The sequence below is a fragment of the Batrachochytrium dendrobatidis genome (genome assembly GCF_000203795.2).
Source record: "Batrachochytrium dendrobatidis JAM81 unplaced genomic scaffold BATDEscaffold_4, whole genome shotgun sequence".
Taxonomy (NCBI): Eukaryota; Fungi; Chytridiomycota; class Chytridiomycetes; order Rhizophydiales; genus Batrachochytrium; species Batrachochytrium dendrobatidis.
In genome coordinates this window covers 640,675-660,302 of record NW_006281102.1, presented here as the reverse complement: position 1 = coordinate 660,302, position 19,628 = coordinate 640,675, and the positions used below count along the sequence as shown (strand labels likewise).

Here is a 19,628-nt window from a genome sequence, read left to right as displayed (position 1 = left end):
ATTGTATGCTAGCCAAAAATCAATCAGTCATCAGCAAATTTACCAGTAATTTCTGCATCAAACTCCATAGACAGATATTCGAATTTCAAAACAGAGTCTGCAAGTTGATCATTGAGTAAACCAGAATGCGAGAGTGCATAAAAAGGTATTTTACCGAGCGTTCGATCAAACGACATTTTATCCACGGGCCATCTTCCCAATCCATTCAAGCAAAGTCCGGTTCTATAATCCATATTAAAGCTAGAGCTCCCAAATAATGCATTTTTGATAGAAACAAGAAACTGCCCATCTTGCAGAAAATAGTGCGACATCAATGTTTTAACATGGAATCGAATGTCTTGATGCATGTGTGCTTGTTCGCAAAAGAAAGTCATCATTGCTGTACGCGAAATGATTTGCTCCTGTGTCCGCCATATGCTAAAAAGTGATCGATCCATGCACACAGCAAGCGGACCAGCACTGAATCGATGCTCACTCTCGATAGTGGGTTTAGATGGTTTCATTGGTGATGGTTGAAATGAAATGGGCAGATTAAAAAAAGTGGAGCAAGACTGTAAGCCGTCCAATACAAGCGACTCGAAACTCATTACTGGCCTAATTGCTTGACTGACACGTTTCGAAACAACTTCGCTATGCAAAGAACCCAAATCGTCTGCTTGAATATGTTGATTATGTGCTTGTAAAAAATCCTCATCGTGTATATGAGCTATACTATGTGATGAATGTATACTTATGGAGCGAGGCTGGGAAATGTGCTTAGCAGCGTGAACTGTATCATGAGTGTCAGTCATAACAGTCGGGTTGATACTATGAGCACATGCGGGATCTTCAATGCCAGCATCATTCACTGGAGATAAAGTACAAATAGCGTCCTCAAGCAATATTGATGAATCAGCACTGACTGACGCTTGCATTGGGTACTGAGTTGCTTCATGAATAGATTCGGACTCTTGATTTAAAGCCAACCGTGTATCCTCGAGTATAGGCAATACGTCTATTGCATCAACGGAAACACAAGGTACATCGTTACTAGAATTGATCTCTGGCGTGTTGTCTGTAAAAGGCAGATCAGCATGGTCGTCAGCTTTAGAAGTTGGCAAAACAGCATCATCTGCTTCCCAGACTGCTTCAATGGCTTCCCGTCGTTTAATAGATAAATCAAGACGCTGCTGTCGCCAGACTAATCGTGCTTCCTTTTTTTCAAGCATTCTCATACGCGCTTTAAACTCTGACAAAATGGCATCGGTTTCCTTGGCTTCTAACTGGTCAATCTTGGCACGTTCAATAAATTGTTTACGCAAACGTTCTGCTTCTTCATATTGCTTCTTTTTCAACATATTCAACCGAAAAGCTTTTTGATCTGCAAGATAGCTCTGTTATTCAACCAATTAGTTACAGATAATAAATGTAATAATGGCATGTCACTCAGTATAATAAATTGCCATACATCAATGTCTTGCTTGAACTGTTGTTTTTTAAGGGTGGCTAAAACTAGTTTTTCCTCACGAACTGACGACTTGCGTTGTATGTCCGCATTCATCTAAATTCGTCCAGATTTCTATAGCATTAGTATTACAAAATAGCAAACTTTTATAGATTTTAGCAATCCAATCACAGTACATACTGATTGTGTCCGCTGCTTTTGAGAACGATGTTTAAATGCAAGTTTCTGTTGCTCCGCCTCATTGCGAATTCGAACATGTTCATTCCAAGCTTGAATCTGCATAGACTCGTATTGATATATAGTGTCCTGTATCACGTTGATATCATGCTCAAAAAATGCTGCAGTACTGTGCAACGCCTCTTCAGAATTATTCAATATTGACCCAATTGCTGGATATTGAAATTTGCATGTTTTGATTATACGTAAGGAAATTCCAGCTTCTAAAAATGTCTTTGCAGTTTGATCAGAAATAAAAGATGGTGGTCGTCTTGTTCCAGAACACACCTACGACCAATAAAAGACATTAGTATGTAATATGGTTTAAAAATATTTAAAACCCTCCTGACTCGACTAATTGCTACCTACTTTAAAATTTAAACAAGCCTGAAAATCTGTTTTCTTATTCTCATCGTCTGCTGAAATAAAAAACTCGTCATAAAAATCATGAGTGGCGAAAGAATCAGCTATCATACTGTTTGGATCAAAATCAAGTGTACTAGCATTTTTAAAAATAGTTTGCGGCGTTCCACAAGACAATCCCAGCCAATGATCAGCCCACAAACAAAATGGTATATATGCTTGTTGAAATAGCATAACTAGTGTATCTCGCAATAGATTGTGCGAGTTGTAGAAACCATCTCGTAAATATACTGTTTGGCCAAAATCGCATATCGTATCTATGGTTTCAATAGAGTCGTAGATGAGTGACAAAATCTCCAAACCACTTGGAATAATTTGTTTAGAAAGTGGTAGATTGATCTATGTAATATGAGATGGTAGCGCATTTCAATTTTGTCGTTATTAAATAATCTAAAACCAAAAAACACGTATGCAAAGTATATAATTACCTCGCTATGAAACAATGAGTTGATGGATTCAAGATTAGTGTACGTGCTAGTTAGGCTGGAAATAGCTTGCAGAATATGCAATGTGCCATTTTGTGCAGACTCTTGTAAATAAACGACTTTAGAATTGACGGTTTTTAAAATATTAGACATTCCAACTGAAAGCGCTGCCCCAGTAAGTCCATATAGACTAAATACCTATATAAGTGATCTTGGATATAACTGCTCAAAAATTCAAAAAAACTGTGCGTACCTTGGATTGCTTTCGAGATCCGTAATTATACCACAGAAACGCATATACTGAGATCCAAACTCGGCAGTTTGCAAAAACAAGCTAAGTTTTTCAAAATATCCAAAATGTCAGCATTGAAGTTTTTACCTAGTCACAATCTAGCCCTGCCATACTCTACCATTTCAACACATCGGAAGATAACGTAGTTAAATGTAAATCATATTGTGTACTCTTGTTCAATATCATCAACCGCTCATTTGGATCCACAGAAAAAATCAAAGACGGAATGCCAATTGTAGCTTTAAGCATACACTATTTGAATACATCATTTAGACTTTAAAAATATTTACAAAAGCACATTGTCCAATATACATTATATAATACCACTTACATCTACAGCAAATTTTTGAGAAACCGATACTGGTGATATCTCATAATCTAGTGAAATGGGAAAGTGTGCTGAAAACTGTGCTGAAAACAGGCTTGATGGAAAATCCGTAATAAACAAAGAGTTGGATGCAGAAAATGATCTGGATATTGTAGATCCCTCCCACGAGAATTCTGCACAATTTGTCTAATTTAACGAGTAAGTAATTGGAAATCATGACATTGAGCTTGAAAATAATTAGCATTCGACATACCAACGACTTTTCCATCGAGAAATGCTCAGTATCCAAAAAATCAGAAATTTCTTTAGAAAAATCGGACAGCATATGAGGTTCTGCAGCAGACGCGGCCTGTAAGTCAGTTTTTCGCTGTATACACAACTTATTGGGTTGAAGATAGCTCCCGTTACGGCTTGAGCATCGCAAAACTCCAAAATCTAAAAAATCATTTAAATAAGATACAGTAGTTTAGCATATACATGTATCTACAAACCCAGCACGCATATTCTAGATTTCAAAATGCATACCAGATTTGATTGGCGAGCGATACAACAGGTTTGAAAAAAATGGACTGGGAAAATTATGGGATGCTCCTAAAAAGCTGTTAGATTCCAAACTAATGTCAAAGCTAGCACCTGTTTGTAAATATCCATCCATATCTATTGTATCGGATGGTGATTCAAGTACATTCTGATCCATATCAAATAAACTTGAACCCGATTTGGCATTTGACAAATCGAATGAATTGAACGGATGCTGAAAAAAAGATGTTTTAGAAGCATTTGCTGGCTGTTCAAGATTACTGATATCAGCAATGCTTGTCAAGAGTAATAAAGCAGCGACTACCGCGTCCGTGTCCGATAAAGGTGCAGCAGAATCATCAATCGGGACAAGCTTGGCCATGCATTTCTTAAGAGCATCATTCTGGCGGACATGCCCTAGCTTCAAGAGTTTGTATGCATATGATTCTAATCGCATATGTATCAGAAGCATAGGACTCGGTTTGCTTAAAACAGGGACATTCGAATCGGACTTGATGTTTTCATGCTCAACGTAAGATCGGGCATGGGTTGGATTAAAACTGTTTGAAGTAGAAGATATACCAGTGAAGAATGTGTCTAAAGAGGCATACAGCTGTTTTTTATCGACGGCTTTAGAGTGGTGTTCTGATAGCGATGACCTGGATGCATAATGGGAACAAACTGGTACAAAATGATTCAAAAAAGAAAACCCTGTCTGAAGTGAACTATCTGCTATATAAGAGTATTTGATAAGAGGAAGTGTGTAAACAGTAGTTTGATTTCTAGTACCGACAGTCATAGCAGAACCATTGAATTGGAGCAAATCAGATGTCATTAAATAAGATACACTGTTGATGTGAAAGATGCAAACAGTTGGAATTTGCACAAAATTGTCATCAGAAATAATTCACTGGCAGTACGAAGCAATAGAAGTCTTGAATGCGGATCTAGAAACACTCAAAGTTAAAATAACTAAAAAGAAAGCAGACATAAAACAACTTGAAAAGGAAATAAAAGAACTGTTGCTTATGATTGAAGATCTCAATCAAAACATCCAGAAACCTGTTAAACATCGTAGCAGTGTTCCTCGCGCCATGGCTGCTAAACTGGATTTATATCAAAGCGATATGGGTGAATGCCAAAAAGCTCTTGATGTCATGAACAATGAATTGGCAAGTCTGTACACTCTGTGGCATCGTATTACCAAGGAAATCAAAGCTATCCAGAATGGTATGCATCGAATTAGTATGGTAGAAGACTAATCCATTGTGGTACTATTGATTCTTGTTTATTTGAAATAAATCAGTTTTATTCAATAATTGTTTTATACATGACTATTAATGCGAGTTGTACATGACCATTCGAGCCATGTCAAACTGATCAATTAAAACCATACCATCTCACCATTACGACCCTCCAGTCTAATACAGTCAAACCATGTGGTGTGCAATTATACATGTATATTTATTCAGGTCTTTCTTGCGAATACGAACCAAGAACTGTATGTGCTTCGTGAATACGCTCACCAAGTCCCATCAATGATCTTGCCATTTCAACTACACGCCACGAAAAGTCAATCCCGTAAATATGCTTGATGGCATACACGATCCGCTTACACACTTCGCGCTGATATTTAGACATCGTCATGGTTTGCATGAGCATTGCTGGCATGACGACTCGTTCCAACATGCTTTCTTGAAACTCCAGTGGCATATCCCCGCCAGATACATCAATGTCTAGACACCGTTCAACAACGCCTTGAAGTTTCATTGCAAGGCTCGATGCTGAATACGACAATATATAACTATCTGCTGTATCACTAGAGTTATGCTCTGAACTACATGGCCCAAAGTGTTCCATGCTAACATCAAGCGATACTCGAAACGGTGCACTGCGTGCCAACACGACATACTGTCCATCGTAATGATATCGAACTTCAAACATTCCCACTTGCCATGGAAGTTGTTCACGAGTAAACACAAGTCGTCCACGAACAACACGCAACCCAGGATCATCTTTGGATGATGAAATATCCACCTTGGTATACCCAAAATGCATCTGATCACCTGTTCGAACCCACGGCGTGACCGTCTCGTCATAAAACTCTGTAGATGCAAGTGCAGTCGATATGGCTTTGTTGTCTGTTGTCGATGTCAGTGTTGTGCAATTGGATATGGCCGATGCATTCACATCCATGGTTCGTCTCGGATAACCAGATACACATGACCATCGGGTACCACACTTGCTCGTAGTGGTGTCTGGATCAAAGTTCTGATGGACACTGTATACTGCAATCCAGTCTTTGCTTTTCATGGTTTCCCGAGCAGCTGTAAACTCAATTACAATCGGTTCACCAAGTTGAAACTCGGCTGGCTCGCGTGAATTTGCAGTGCAAACCGACAACGAATACAAATGCAACGGCAGTTGGTCGCGTGAAAGAGTGTCTTCTAATCGAACTCTACAAACACATTCATACCAAATCATATGTTAAACATCACAATCATTGCTGATATAATCAAGTGTACAACCACATGTATTCGGGTTCAACACCACAATCATGCAACTTACACATTCGCAAGATTGGCAACACGCAGTTTGGTCTGGTCCACAATCGCTTTGACGCATGGCTTGGCCGTATCAACTAAATACTCCAGTTCTTTAACAACTAGTCTTACCGTGTCTGTGACTGATCGACTGTGTGTTTGTTCCGTAGCTTCTGTCGGTGTACTAAATAGTCCTGGCGTATTCAGCGGACGATGTGGTTCATCGTATTCACTGGTACCATTCGCATTAGTGCTTGAACCAACATCATCATAGTGTGCACCGTCCATGTCACGAGTAAAACCTTCTGCATAGTCATCAGTTACAAACAGGTCGTTGCTTTCAATGTTTGTATCATACCCGTCTTGCATCATAGTCAACTGCTTTGAAAATCTGTCGGTTGTTCCGCCAGTCACTGATTCTGGTTTCATGTCACGTCCTTGAATCAATTGCATAGTATCTGCATCACAGCCATAGCCATCCACCACTCCATCATCGCCGTCAGAATAACTACCAATGATGTCCTTGAGTCGCCGTATTTTGGACATGATCGAATCAATAATCTCCAATCGTTCCATTCTTTCCACCATTTGCTGTCCCACTCGTTTAACTTTATATCCGAGCAACTGCACACGTCCTTTAAGCGATCGTCTTTGTCCACCACTCTGTTCAAACGGTCGTTTACCATACAGCTTCACATAGTGTTGCTCAATGACTAGTTTCAGAAACAGCCAGTTGGATATCTGCCCAAAAGCTGTCAAAAACAACAGCGTCCACGACCGACAGATCAGTGTCAGTCCCCAGCATGAAAATGTATACAACAGCGGATTCTCCAAATATCGATATACACCATTGTGTCTTGGTCCATTCTTTCCATACAACGAGTCAATAAAAAACTCGGCGTGGAACCATCCAAGACGTCCTCGTACTTCGTATATCGACACTGTAACCCAAGCATGAAGTATTATGAACAGCTACTCGTCAAAATATATACAGTTAGTCCATTTGTAGCTGCTATACTTGTCAACAACCAATCCTTGACACTACTCACACAGCCAAATATGTGTTTTAAAATTGTTGGTCCATCACTGAACGATTGTGGTGGTATATACAGTCGCCAAGCACACACAAAAAACGACAGATATGTCATTGTAATCGAAAGATTGAATAGTCTATTTGACCACCATAACTGTGTGAGTACTGAACAATATCACATTTGGCGTTCAACCGATAAAAGTCGTACCAAACACCATCACAACCACAACCCATTCAATATCACATACATTTTCCAATGCTGTAGTGCTTCACGTAGTCCATCACCGTGTCGGATAAAGTGTCGTGTCCAAAACTTGTTTTTACCTTGAAGATACAGTAGCAGTCCCAATCCATATGTGTGAAATATTCGCCAAAACACAGTCTGACTACAATCAAACAAACATTACAAATGTATCATTCAATCAGTCATTCAGTCAGTCACAAATGTATCAAATCAACCAGTCATTCAGTCAATCACAAATGTATCAAATCAGTCAATTACAAACATTACAAATCAAATCATACCCAACATAATACCAGTACTTCCAGTCATATTCTTCAATGTGTCCAACAAAAATGGATGTTATAACAGTGTATGCATATATAAACAGGGTCAGCATATCGCCACTTCGGAATAGATCCAATCGACTAAATATCACCAGATCGCGTGTAAACCATTGCTGCAGTGTATCTGCATTGACACCGTCATCTACATATATATTTGCACACAAAACATGTGTCAATATCAACTTGCAATACAATATCGATCCGCGTAACAATACCATCAATACACTCAAAACTTATCGTCGCCTACCCTCTTGTTTGGACGGTACTTCATATGTCCTGGCAGCATGTGGTGCTTCTACAAAATATAAAAACAAAATCTGCAGCATGTGTGTTGCCAGACTCACAAACAACACCGTGTAACTATGTGTGATCAACGCAACACCATAGTATCCGATATATCCAATCGAATACATGGGATGCGGTAGTGTTTCAAATCCAATCTCAAACGTCTCTGCATCTTCCATAAAAAAGAAAAAGTCTCCCCAGTACCAGGAATAGTCTTTGAGCACCACATACGCATCTAGTTTGAGCCAAATATTAAACATAATAATCAGCATGCCACCAACAAAAAGTGCTCCGTCGCGAAGCGTCAGATCCAACCATGGCGGAGCTTGATAGTACGACAACGATACAAGAATATAAGCTACAAAGTCATTGGATATCACAAAGTTGCAGATCTCCTGAAACAACAGCCACGCATTGAGCTCGGTTGGCATCGACTAGATATTCAATACATTGCATAAGTAGTGGACATGGCAATCTTGATTTATACATGATTCAAATACACCATTTACATCGTAGTTGTACGGCAGATCTGTATCTCGCTCCATGCGCTTGACAATCTCATCGACAATCCAAGTGCATAGTTCGTTGCGGGGAATATTAGAATTGGAGCCAAGACCCATTCGTTTGAACATCCTGACAATAAAAGCCGTGTTGGACTGTGCATTCAGTAATGCTCCCAGCCCAACACTATAGACGACTCTCCAGAATGCATACATCCACAATAAAACATGCCTCGAGTCTGATTGTGGACGGTTGGTGTTACCCATAGTGGATCCGTATCCATTGCAAGATACAAACATGGCCATCTGCAACACAATGGTTGCCAGAGTGATCCATTCAACTGTGGTATGGACACATGCTGGGTTAAGAGACCTAGGCAGCAGTTGTTTTGTTCTTGTTTGAAACTGAAACTGTGTTCCTCTATATGTGCGACCCTCTCTCATTAGAGATGACGGCAGCGACTGGTCCTGATTATCCATTAAAGTGGTTGGATGGCTCTTGGCATTATTATGGGTTGCAGTTGTAGAGCATTCATGAGATATATCTGTTACTACTGGATGCATTGGTTCAGCACTATCCAATTGTATCATCCGTGCTATGACTACAGTGTTGATTGTGGTATTAATCCTGACACTGCTGATTACAGATCCAATGGTTGTCGATGAATGTATATACTAATACATGAATCAAATGAAATAAAGTTGATCCGCTTGTAGAGCCAGTCCAATATTGACAATAGAAATGGCTTTACATGCACAATCCATCATCGACTACTATCAAAGTAACAATCCCAATCTATCCAACCCAGAAAATCATGACTAGTTTGTATTAACATGTCGAAATGTGGAATCAATTAAACTTTTCCATTGGATTGGAACTGTAAAGTTGACCAAATAGACTGACAAGCCATTATTTTTAGTATTACAACTTTACATGATCAAAACACTTGAACACTTGTTGAACACTTGGTGGATATTTATTAAATATTTACTACACTTGCTGTACACTTGTTGGATATTTATTCATGTCTTGGTTTGAGTCAACTTCAGTCACTCACACGTGACTCATCGTTCGAGTATAAATATCAAAATGCCGTTTGAAAGTCTCGGCAAGATTAAATCTTGATTTGAATACCATCGACGATCATGAGTGCTGTTCCAAACACTACCACAGTCCCAAGTGCTGTTGCTGCTCCAAGTACTACCACAGTTCCAAGTACTGTTGCTGCTCCAAGTGCTGCTGCTGCTCCAGTCCATGAAGAAGTACATGCAGAAGTGCACGAGTCCTCTTCGCGCACCATTTGTATTGCCATTGATGGATCTTCAAGCAGTACGTATGCCATCGAATGGGCCATCAAGAACATTTTGCGCAAAGAAACCGATCAAGTTGTTGTGCTGCATGTCAGACCATTGATTACTATACCTGCTTTGAGTTATGGCGCACCCTTTGTTGATTATGGCGGTGAGTTGTATACCCTGGCTGATCTTATGGTCATGACTGCATAGTATGTCCGCAAGCTAATACATTTATACAGAAACACTGTCCGTCAAAGAAGATGCTAGCAGAATCGAGTCTCACGAACTGCTGATCAAGACCGCAAAAGCCATCAAGCAGCACGGACTGCATGTACGGGCTATTGCACTTCGTGGAGATGCTCGTGAAGAGCTAGTGTTCAAGATTGAAGATGTCAAGGCCGACATGGTCATTATGGGTTCGCGAGGATTGACAACACTAAACCGACTGTTCCTGGGATCGGTGTCTGAGCATTTGATCCACAACTTGAAATGTCCTGTCATTGTTACTCGAGATCCTAATGCTTGATACTTGGATAACGAGTCGTGATTATGGAAATATCGTTTGCAGTATAGACTATTGTGGATATATCTTTGGATTTTATTGAATGGACAATGTTTGGTATATACAATTGATTGCAATCAATAGCCATTTTACTGCTTTTTGGTCTGGCTTTGAACAATTCCAATAAACTACTTATTGCATTGACTTTATGGTATCTACTCGAACTGTTTTTATTTGATTGCATAGAATGTTGTCAATGTTCAACTGTCGCTTATAGATTAAACTAGTATGTTGGTTCACAAGTAGCGCATTGGTACTGCACAAGAATGGTTTACATTGACCGTTCAACTTCCTCCATTTCAGCAGTCATCAACTTTACTCGAATTAATGCCTGCTTCACTAAATCCATTCTTCCCGCTCGCTTGAATTCCATTGCTGCTGTGCGAGTCGTAGTAATTGAAGTCTTGACTTGTGCCACGTGAATAATTTCAAACATTTGACTTTGTGTCAACAGCAGATGCAATTCCAGCCAATCAGCACGCGACATTTTGATGGGTTTTGACTGAGCGATGCAGCAATTTGACTCACTCGCACAATCACAACATGAAGGCAAGTTGGGATTCATGCTGGACCTACTGCAACCAATACTACAACTATCGATACTGTCGTATTTGAGAATGATACTATGGATGCATGGATGGGTGGATGTTTTCTGATGCATGCATGCACTTGGATGGACTACAACACTTGAATGATGAGACTGGCCATTATCGAGTCGTGCATTTTTGGAAGCCGCTCAACATTTGGTTGTCATTGATAATCGTCATGTTGGGTTTATTTGGGAATCTCCATCATTCCTGCACCTGTTTATTGCTTACTTCCAGACTTGTGGCATTGGATTACGACAACTCATGACCTGTATTCAATGCTTTTAATACTGACTTGATATGCATTGTATTTTTATTATACAGATCAATATTGCCTACCCGGCCACTGGTGCTCAGAAGATGGTTGAAATCGATGACGAGCGCAAGCTGTAAGTGATATTCAGCAACTGGATCTTTTGTTTTTTCTCTAGCAGCAAATTTTGAATATAATGGAATCGATGTTGATTCAAATGCAGCCTTTTCAGCTTAGCAAGTAGCTGCATTATCCTATGCAGACTCTTGTCGATTAGTATCAATACAATGATGTATTTTCGTTGTGGATACTTTTGATATCAGCACTTTGGAGATCTGCAAATCATTACAACTGAACTGCATATACATTTGCATGTATCATCTATATTGGCCATGACTTGTAAAACTGATCTATTTTTATACTTGATTGTCTTGATATGACTGCGCATCTGGAACGTCAATCTTATTTTTAATGGTATAGCCGCATCTTTTATGACAAGCGCATGGCTACCGAGGTCAGTGGAGATGGACTTGGCGATGAGTTCAAGGGATACATCTTCAAGATCACTGGTGGAAACGACAAGCAAGGTTTCCCTATGAAGCAGGGTGTTCTTCTCCCTCACCGTGTCCGTCTTTTGCTCTCTGACGGTCACTCTTGCTATCGTTCCCGCCGTACCGGTGAGCGTAAGCGCAAGTCGGTTCGCGGATGCATTGTTGGATCTGATATTTCTGCACTTTCTCTTGTTGTCGTGAAACAGGGCGAGCAGGATATCCCAGGTCTCACTGACGTTGCTATCCCCAAGCGTCTTGGTCCCAAGCGTGCCAACAACATCCGCAAGATGTTCAACTTGACCAAGGAGGATGATGTTCGCAAGTATGTTATTCGCCGTGATGTTGTGTCCAAGAAGGATGCCACCAAGATTAGATCCAAGGCACCCAAGATCCAGCGTCTTGTGACACCACTTACTCTTCAGCGTAAGCGCAACCTCAAAGCAGTCAAGCGCCGTAATGCCGAGTCCTCCAGAGAGGCAGCAGCTAATTACACCCAACTTCTTGCTCTACGCATTAAGGAGAAGAAGGAGAAGCGTCATGAAATCCATGTCAAGAGACGCCTGTCGTCGACTCGCAAGTCGACCTCGTCTGCCAAGGAATAAGCTTGTTGCTGTTATTCAGAATTTGTTTTGCAGTACCATATATTCTTTTCTCAACAACAATGATTCTTTAAACCATTTTATGATTCATGTGAGTTTTATTGGATAAAAGGAGATTTAATTAAAAAACAGATTTGATCACAACGGTTAGCCTGCTGGCAAGAAATGGCTCAAGAGTCTATTTTTCATTTGAAAATGCTCGATTGAGCTTAGTTGATGGTACGATCGCTATTCCATCCATTCAGTGGTGGAGTGTCGGTGGGCACTCGCATACGTTTAGGAAACAACTGCACCTCTGCCTTTTCTAATGTTCCATTAAACAGTCTCGAGTCTGTTTTTTCCAATTCCTCCATGGCCGCTCGCATGGCAGAGTACTTTCGCTTAAGTGCATTCATGGTCATGACTGATTCTTGCTGTTTCAACAAACACCATGCCCGTTCAATTGTCTCCTTCTGGATCTGGACCGCATCGTTACCTACATAAACTGCTGGTAAAAACGTTGGTATATTGAGGTTTCCGTTTGGTATATCAATGTCCTTTTGTTCTGCTATTGCTTCTCTTTCTGCTGCTGCCTTGGCTGGCAATTCATAGAGTACAGACTTGATATGTTTAAGACGAGCGTCGAGAGGTACATCCTTGGTGGTTACTTGCTTGTTTTTGTTGGCAGCAGCAATTGACATGAAGCGTACAAAAGTATTTGGAGCAGCAATAGCTGCCCTAGCAAGTGTTGATATCAATGCCGTTGATGCAATCATCCTCACTATGATTGCTACTTTTGGTTTCCAACTTGGGCTCAAACAAAATAAAAAACTCGAGCAGAATTTTCAAGAATCAAATTCAATAATTGCATTTCCGAGTAATTCAAATTTAAAGTTATCAAGTGTGAAATTGTAGTAAATCAGCGTGTATCGTGTGTTTAAAGACTTGCGTAAAGTTTACTCACTTTTCTGTAGTCAAACTTCCAAATATCGATAAATTGTTGATTTGAATTGCAAGATCATCTATTGTGTCACAGCAATAATCTGCTGCTCTTTTTTTAATTCAGTATAAAACATCACTCATTTGATCTTGTTTTGACAAAAGATTCATTTATACAATCTGTACATCAACCTGAACTAATATATATATTTGGATTATACTCCATCCTATTGACACCAGCTGTAGTTTGTAATTCATCAATTGATCGTTTTTCATTCTGTTTTTATTTATTTTCGATCATTCTTCTTTATCTTTCTTTTAGTAAGATGCTTTGCCGCACTCTCTTCATCATCTCGTTGCTCTGCATCACCACCACGGCCACGCTTGCTGCCTTTATGTTTGAGATTCTCATCCTTGAGTTGCATATGAGCAAATCGCACAGCTTCAGATACACGCTCTTGAAGCATCAAAACAGCTGATTTATCATGTCCAAATGGATATTCCGTCAGTTTTTTTTGAATTGCATGTTCAATTCGTTGGTACCATTCTACATCGTATCTATTCACAAAATACACAGTTAACCCGCCTGTTCATGGATAGTTTAAATTATAACAATACAAAACCATTAAACTGCTATAGCTGTATTGACAAGATCAATGCATGTATAGTTTACTTACTGAGTCACAAGCGTAATGGATTTGCCTGACCGTCCTGCTCGTGCAGTTCGTCCAACACGGTGAATATAATCCTTGCTGCTTTGTGGTACATCATAGTTGATCACAACATCGACACCAGGAATATCCAATCCACGGCTAGCTACATCTGTAGCAATCAAAATATTTCGACCACCACTTTTAAATTTGGCTAATGCTCCCAACCGTTTGGGTTGAGTGAGTTGTCCATGAAGACATACGGCTTCAAAGCCAAGATTGCGTAGCATCAATGCAAGTTTTTGAGTCGATGCACACGTAAGCGTGAATACAATGCATGTTTGGCCAGAAAGTTCGTTCAACAAGTACGTCAAATAACATTCCTTTTGTTTGTAAGGGAAAAACGTGTAGTATTGGAGCAGAGTGTCTACTGTCGAGTATTTAGTGGCAACTTCAACCTTGACTGGATTCACCAGTGATGCTCGCTGAAGCTTTTCAACTTTGCTTGTCATCGTTGCTGAAAACAAGTATGTGTTGCGTTCTCTAGGAATCACCTTGAGTACCTTTTCAATCTCTGCTCCAAAATCTAAATCAAGTAGACGATCGGCCTCATCCATGACCTATAAAAGGCAAGCGCATATATAGTCATGCATCATCTAGTTAAATAATATTCAATCCACATTTTTAAAAGGGGTTCGTCATAGCAGGATGTTTACGACCTACCAGATACTTGAGATGCTTCAAATTGAACCCTTTGGTGTTTTCAAGATGATCAACAAGACGACCAGGTGTGCAAATGATAACGTGAGGTTTTTTTGAAAGAGCAATCGATTGACTCATCATATCCATTCCACCAACAATAACTGCACAGCGCACTCCAATAACAGATCCAAGTGCTTCAAACTGCTCTGAAATCTGAAATGCCAGCTCTCTTTAATTCAAAATAACCGCATAGTTAATTCAACGTGGTCAGTCCCGATTGTATCAAGCACTTGACATATTAATTTCTAGAATGGATATTAAACATTTGTTCAAACAAAATAATTTATATTACCTAGTAGGAGCTATAACACAAGCATAGAGATGTTGGGGGTTGGCAAAAAGAGTTTGTAAAATTGGTAATGCAAATGCAGCAGTTTTTCCAGATCCAGTCTGAGCAAGACCAATAATATCACGACCTAGCCCATACAAAAATAGTGGATCGTGAGTGCTGTGGTTCAAATAATGCACATTATTTTGATTGAAAACCAATATCAATTTTAAAAACAATGGTTTTGTTTAGGCGTTTGTAAGGTCAAAGTTACCTGTCAATGCCACTGGAATCGATGCACATTGGATATCAGAAGGCTTTTTAAATCCAAGTGTAGTGCAAGCTTCAATTAGTTCGGGAATAATACCCTATATTAAATCAGTTGAAAAATGTAAGTTTTGATGCCAATATTTTGTATATTTATACCATCTGCCATTACAGTCGCATTCGTGTAAAATGAAACATAACAAGGATGTCAAAGTATATAATTCACATCCAGTATCATGACATGATGACGATCATCAAATTCACTGGACAACATTGTGTCTTTTGAGCTGCTTAGCAAAGTCGCTGGTGTTTGTGCTCATTTTTGTATTAGAAACTGACCAAATACCAACATCACATTGCAGTACATCCCACACTCTCGACAGTTGTTCAATCTACAGCTCTTGTTTCTTGCAGTCCAAACATTACAAGAAACATTGGGTGCTTGACATGTATAGCTGTATTCCTGAAATTGTGATGATTGCTTTCTTGGGTTAGAACGCGAATATATCGGATTCAGAATACAACAAAATGTACGAGTGTGTGCTGTTGTATTGACAACAGTCGGCCCAATAGTTGAACTGCAATACATGAATCTGGTGTCAAACTTGGTGATCATACAATGCATGGTCATGTCAAATATAAAGAAAGAAATAATCTTGGTTCAAAACTACAGTTTGATTTGTGAGCATCGTATGATGAACGCTGTGTTTGAAAGGATTGGAAATACATTGAGCAATCAATGTGTAGTAAAAAATCACAACAGGTATTTGGTCATTGTATAGTTGAGAGTAAAATAGTGTTCCATTTTACAAGAATGCAGCTGTAAAATGCTTAGCACAACAAAATAGTTTACTTGCCAACTCCTCAAACGTCATATTACTTGATTTGGATGCATCCAGTGTATCTGATGTCTTCTCATCCTCTTCTTCATTGTCAGAGCTGTTCTGCTTGGTAGATTCTTTTGTGGATTCTGCATCCATGGCAGGTTTGATGGATGCTGCTGTTGGATTGGCAGATTTTTCAGCCGGCACAGGCTTTTTGCTGTTGCTAGAAGAAGCAGTAGTATGGGAATGTTTCTCAACCATCTTTTCTGGACTCACAGACGTCATTGTAAATAAAACCTGCTCAATCGGTAGTTTTTGCAACGCAAATGTATATTGAAAGTTTTGAATTCAAATTAAAAAAAATTAAAAAATTAATACTAGACTATTTTTATAAGCGCATATTATTATTCCCAAAAACGTTTTACAGTCGTATTCGTGTAAAATGAAACATAACAAGGATGTCAAAGTATATAATTCACATCCAGTATCATGACATGATGACGATCATCAAATTCACTGGACAACATTGTGTCTTTTGAGCTGCTTAGCAAAGTCGCTGGTGTTTGTGCTCATTTTTGTATTAGAAACTGACCAAATACCAACATCACATTGCAGTACATCCCACACTCTCGACAGTTGTTCAATCTACAGCTCTTGTTTCTTGCAGTCCAAACATTACAAGAAACATTGGGTGCTTGACATGTATAGCTGTATTCCTGAAATTGTGATGATTGCTTTCTTGGGTTAGAACGCGAATATATCGGATTCAGAATACAACAAAATGTACGAGTGTGTGCTGTTGTATTGACAACAGTCGGACCCAATAGTTGAACTGCAATACATGAATCTGGTGTCAAACTTGGTGATCATACAATGCATGGTCATGTCAAATATAAAGAAAGAAATAATCTTGGTTCAAAACTACAGTTTGATTTGTGAGCATCGTATGATGAACGCTGTGTTTGAAAGGATTGGAAATACATTGAGCAATCAATGTGTAGTAAAAATCACAACAGGTATTTGGTCATTGTATAGTTGAGAGCAAAATAGTGTTCCATTTTACATGAATGCAGTTATAATTCCTATCAGTGAAACAAAAGTATCGAGTTAAAATGGGTTTATTGTTTGTTTAATAATTACGATTTAAACAAGCCCAAACGACCGATCCTGCCGCTCGTGGTTAGATGTAAGGCGACTTTGTCTGAGTTCTTCACCTTTGAATGCTGATTTGGTCATTTTCTTGGCAGTTCGTCGGTCTCGTCTTTCAGCCTTGACCTGAGCTTTGCGCTGTCGTTTTTCCTCTGCAGTCTCACTCTTGTTTCTTCCAATTGCAGTATTGTGTCGTTCTGAGTGATAGATTAACAATCAAATCAAAAAATTGGTTAAAACATGGAATTCTCAACAACGCTTTATGAAATTCAATCTACAAAACCTAGATTAATATCACCTGTGCAATCGGTGAACTGAGACTCGTTATCACTGTAATCGTCGCTAAGCTCATTCTGCAACGTAGAAGATATCGATGGCACAACAGAAGGCATGCCATGTGGTCCTTTGAGTTGAATCCGTGGAGCATTTTTGGAAATCTCTCGAATCAGTTTGGGTCGATTATAGATGTTTGAGTAAGTAGACAAAACAGATTCCACATCCCATGTATCATAATTTTTTTCCTCTGGCATATAGATTTTCTTGTCGAGTTCGGCCTGTGTAGCAGCTGAAGTAACCTCTTCAAATGCGTACTTGTCTACAAGTGATTTGACATTTTGCTGCGTACTGCTATAAAGAGCATCGAGTGGCTGACGTGCTGGAATCAATGCACGACCATTGGATACTACCTGTGTTGATTCAAGAAAGTCGTCAAACATGACATCAAGACGACGCGAGGAGTCCGAATCAGCACCAAGTGAGATACAGCTAGATGGTTTTGACAGTCCAGAAAATGTGGACATGGCATCCAATACACCCTGCACTTCAGGATCATCAGGGTCTAGTTCACCAATCTCGTCATCAGAATATTCCGCCAAAACTTTGTCAAATCGGTCGTCGAGAAGTGTAAGCTTGTCGTTTCTAAACATGGATGAGGATGACATGGAGTATGATGAGGTATCTGTGAATGCACCCTTTTTGATTCGAACTGAATCTCCAGTTCGAACAGGTGCTTTTGGAGTTGCATCGGTACTATCAGAGCCATCTGAGTGAATATCATCATGTGATGGTGGTTTTCCTGCACTCTTTTGAAATCTGTGTATACATTTGTTCAAAAATGAAAAGATTGGCATTTAATAAACAAACATGTTGATTCAGTCGGTAAAGCAACATCAACATATAAGATTTACCTCGCATATTCCTTCATCCATTCCTGATCTTCATGCTGATTCTCATTGTCTTTGTTCTCGTAGCCATTTTCAGCTTGCTCAACCATACTTTTGTACTGCTCAGGAATCTCTTCGGCGTCGAGTGCACCAAAAAAGTCATCTTCCAACTCATCTTCCACATACTCATCATCATCAAGCGCATACAGTGTCTCTCGTACATCATCTCCAAGCTCTAGATTTAATCCTGCAGTGGATAATTTCAGATATAAACATATTGGGTTAGAAACGCTATAAAAATAATGATAAAGTTTAAATCTAAACAATTCTGCCAAATCATGGACACTACCAAGCATCTTACCTGGAGTATATGGTTGAGCTAAGCGAGTGAGCAAGCCAACATCTTCCTCAGTTTGAGATGGCAAGACCCCTTCAGGAAGAATCAGCTTGGCTTGTGGAAAATCAACCGAACTTGTCGAGTTGTTGGTGTTTGCCTCCTAGAATTGAAATTGCAGTAATTAGTTGATTGCATTTTTAAAAATAAGACGGGGCAATATATCTTTGCCAGATATGAACATGGATCGTCTCAAAAGTCCACTTACAACGAATTTAATTTCTTCTTTTTCGGGTTTCTGAACTGATTTTGCTGCAACAAACATAGCTGTTGGGTCACTTCCAATTGGTTTGAGATGCTGCATATAGTCGTATGATTCCTGATCCTTGAAGAAAATACCGTATAGGGCAGGATCGTTGGGGGTAACGGGTGCTACATATGCCTTTAGCTTTTTTGAAGCATCCTTTGAATCCAATTCATTCTCGGTATCCGAATCGCTGTAATCACTTTCTTGGTCATATTTGTTTTCTGTATCGAATTGACTATCGTTTCCCAGCTCTCCCAACGCCGTGGACAAATCCAAGCCCTTTCCTTTCTACAAAAAATAATTGGCATTGCAAAATTAATAATTGCACAAGGTTGATTGAGATTCAACAACGAATTTTCAAGTACTTACTCGAGCAAGGTTTGAAGATGCTGCAATAGGTCGCAGGACTAGTTTGGATGCAGTTTCATCTGCTATTTTTGGGTCTCTCTGAGACCTATGCACAAGCTGAAATTTGACAGACTTGGATGGATCAATGAATCTTTTTTTCCCCATGATTGATTACTGTAATAAAAGTAGTCTTGTACAATTGCAAATCAATGGAA

At 39.4% G+C, this 19,628-nt stretch overlaps 9 protein-coding genes across 9 annotated transcripts; 3 read left to right on the top strand and 6 right to left on the bottom strand.

Annotated features, from left to right (window-relative positions):
- Positions 1-23: 23 nt before the first annotated feature.
- Positions 24-4,104, bottom strand: BATDEDRAFT_23985 (uncharacterized protein; the record flags this gene model as incomplete). Its single annotated transcript, XM_006677821.1, has 10 exons — positions 24-1,373; positions 1,448-1,540; positions 1,625-1,948; positions 2,030-2,422; positions 2,512-2,698; positions 2,762-2,842; positions 2,919-3,052; positions 3,132-3,314; positions 3,382-3,563; positions 3,654-4,104. The coding sequence occupies 10 exons, from the start codon at positions 4,102-4,104 to the stop codon at positions 24-26; spliced, it is 3,378 nt and encodes a 1,125-aa protein (XP_006677884.1).
- Positions 4,105-4,510: 406 nt separating this feature from the next.
- On the top strand, positions 4,511-4,909 carry BATDEDRAFT_23984 (uncharacterized protein; the record flags this gene model as incomplete). The annotated part of the gene is made up of 1 exon (XM_006677820.1): positions 4,511-4,909. The coding sequence occupies one exon, from the start codon at positions 4,511-4,513 to the stop codon at positions 4,907-4,909; it is 399 nt and encodes a 132-aa protein (XP_006677883.1).
- A 610-nt stretch (positions 4,910-5,519) lies between these two features.
- Positions 5,520-8,788, bottom strand: BATDEDRAFT_786 (uncharacterized protein; the record flags this gene model as incomplete). Its single annotated transcript, XM_006677633.1, has 9 exons — positions 5,520-5,713; positions 5,861-6,105; positions 6,216-6,374; positions 6,816-7,162; positions 7,240-7,360; positions 7,472-7,609; positions 7,761-7,914; positions 8,038-8,509; positions 8,585-8,788. Coding segments are annotated over 9 exons (2,034 nt in total), but the record flags the coding sequence as incomplete, so codon positions are not given.
- Positions 8,789-9,706: 918 nt separating this feature from the next.
- BATDEDRAFT_16280 (uncharacterized protein) lies at positions 9,707-10,590 on the top strand. The gene is made up of 2 exons (XM_006677717.1): positions 9,707-10,037; positions 10,111-10,590. Exons 1-2 carry the CDS (start codon positions 9,722-9,724, stop codon positions 10,395-10,397), a joined length of 603 nt encoding a protein of 200 aa, XP_006677780.1. The 5' UTR covers positions 9,707-9,721; the 3' UTR covers positions 10,398-10,590.
- Positions 10,591-11,320: 730 nt separating this feature from the next.
- BATDEDRAFT_19235 (uncharacterized protein) lies at positions 11,321-12,500 on the top strand (the record flags this gene model as incomplete). Its single annotated transcript, XM_006677745.1, has 2 exons — positions 11,321-11,409; positions 11,754-12,500. 2 exons carry the CDS (start codon positions 11,321-11,323, stop codon positions 12,424-12,426), a joined length of 762 nt encoding a protein of 253 aa, XP_006677808.1. The 3' UTR covers positions 12,427-12,500.
- A 168-nt stretch (positions 12,501-12,668) lies between these two features.
- On the bottom strand, positions 12,669-12,872 carry BATDEDRAFT_7300 (uncharacterized protein; the record flags this gene model as incomplete). The annotated part of the gene is made up of 1 exon (XM_006677647.1): positions 12,669-12,872. A coding segment is annotated over one exon (204 nt), but the record flags the coding sequence as incomplete, so codon positions are not given.
- A 756-nt stretch (positions 12,873-13,628) lies between these two features.
- Positions 13,629-15,562, bottom strand: BATDEDRAFT_87448 (RNA-dependent ATPase RRP3; the record flags this gene model as incomplete). Its single annotated transcript, XM_006678053.1, has 6 exons — positions 13,629-13,899; positions 14,019-14,611; positions 14,715-14,922; positions 15,046-15,169; positions 15,296-15,389; positions 15,515-15,562. 6 exons carry the CDS (start codon positions 15,560-15,562, stop codon positions 13,629-13,631), a joined length of 1,338 nt encoding a protein of 445 aa, XP_006678116.1.
- Positions 15,563-15,779: 217 nt separating this feature from the next.
- Positions 15,780-16,397, bottom strand: BATDEDRAFT_87839 (uncharacterized protein; the record flags this gene model as incomplete). Its single annotated transcript, XM_006678052.1, has 2 exons — positions 15,780-15,866; positions 16,146-16,397. The coding sequence occupies 2 exons, from the start codon at positions 16,395-16,397 to the stop codon at positions 15,780-15,782; spliced, it is 339 nt and encodes a 112-aa protein (XP_006678115.1).
- Positions 16,398-17,215: 818 nt separating this feature from the next.
- On the bottom strand, positions 17,216-19,610 carry BATDEDRAFT_34791 (uncharacterized protein). Its single transcript, XM_006677943.1, has 6 exons — positions 19,435-19,610; positions 19,027-19,353; positions 18,786-18,921; positions 18,449-18,671; positions 17,560-18,353; positions 17,216-17,458 (listed from the first exon to the last, which is right to left on the bottom strand). The coding sequence occupies exons 1-6, from the start codon at positions 19,576-19,578 to the stop codon at positions 17,256-17,258; spliced, it is 1,827 nt and encodes a 608-aa protein (XP_006678006.1). The 5' UTR covers positions 19,579-19,610; the 3' UTR covers positions 17,216-17,255.
- Between the last annotated feature and the right edge of the window lie 18 nt (positions 19,611-19,628).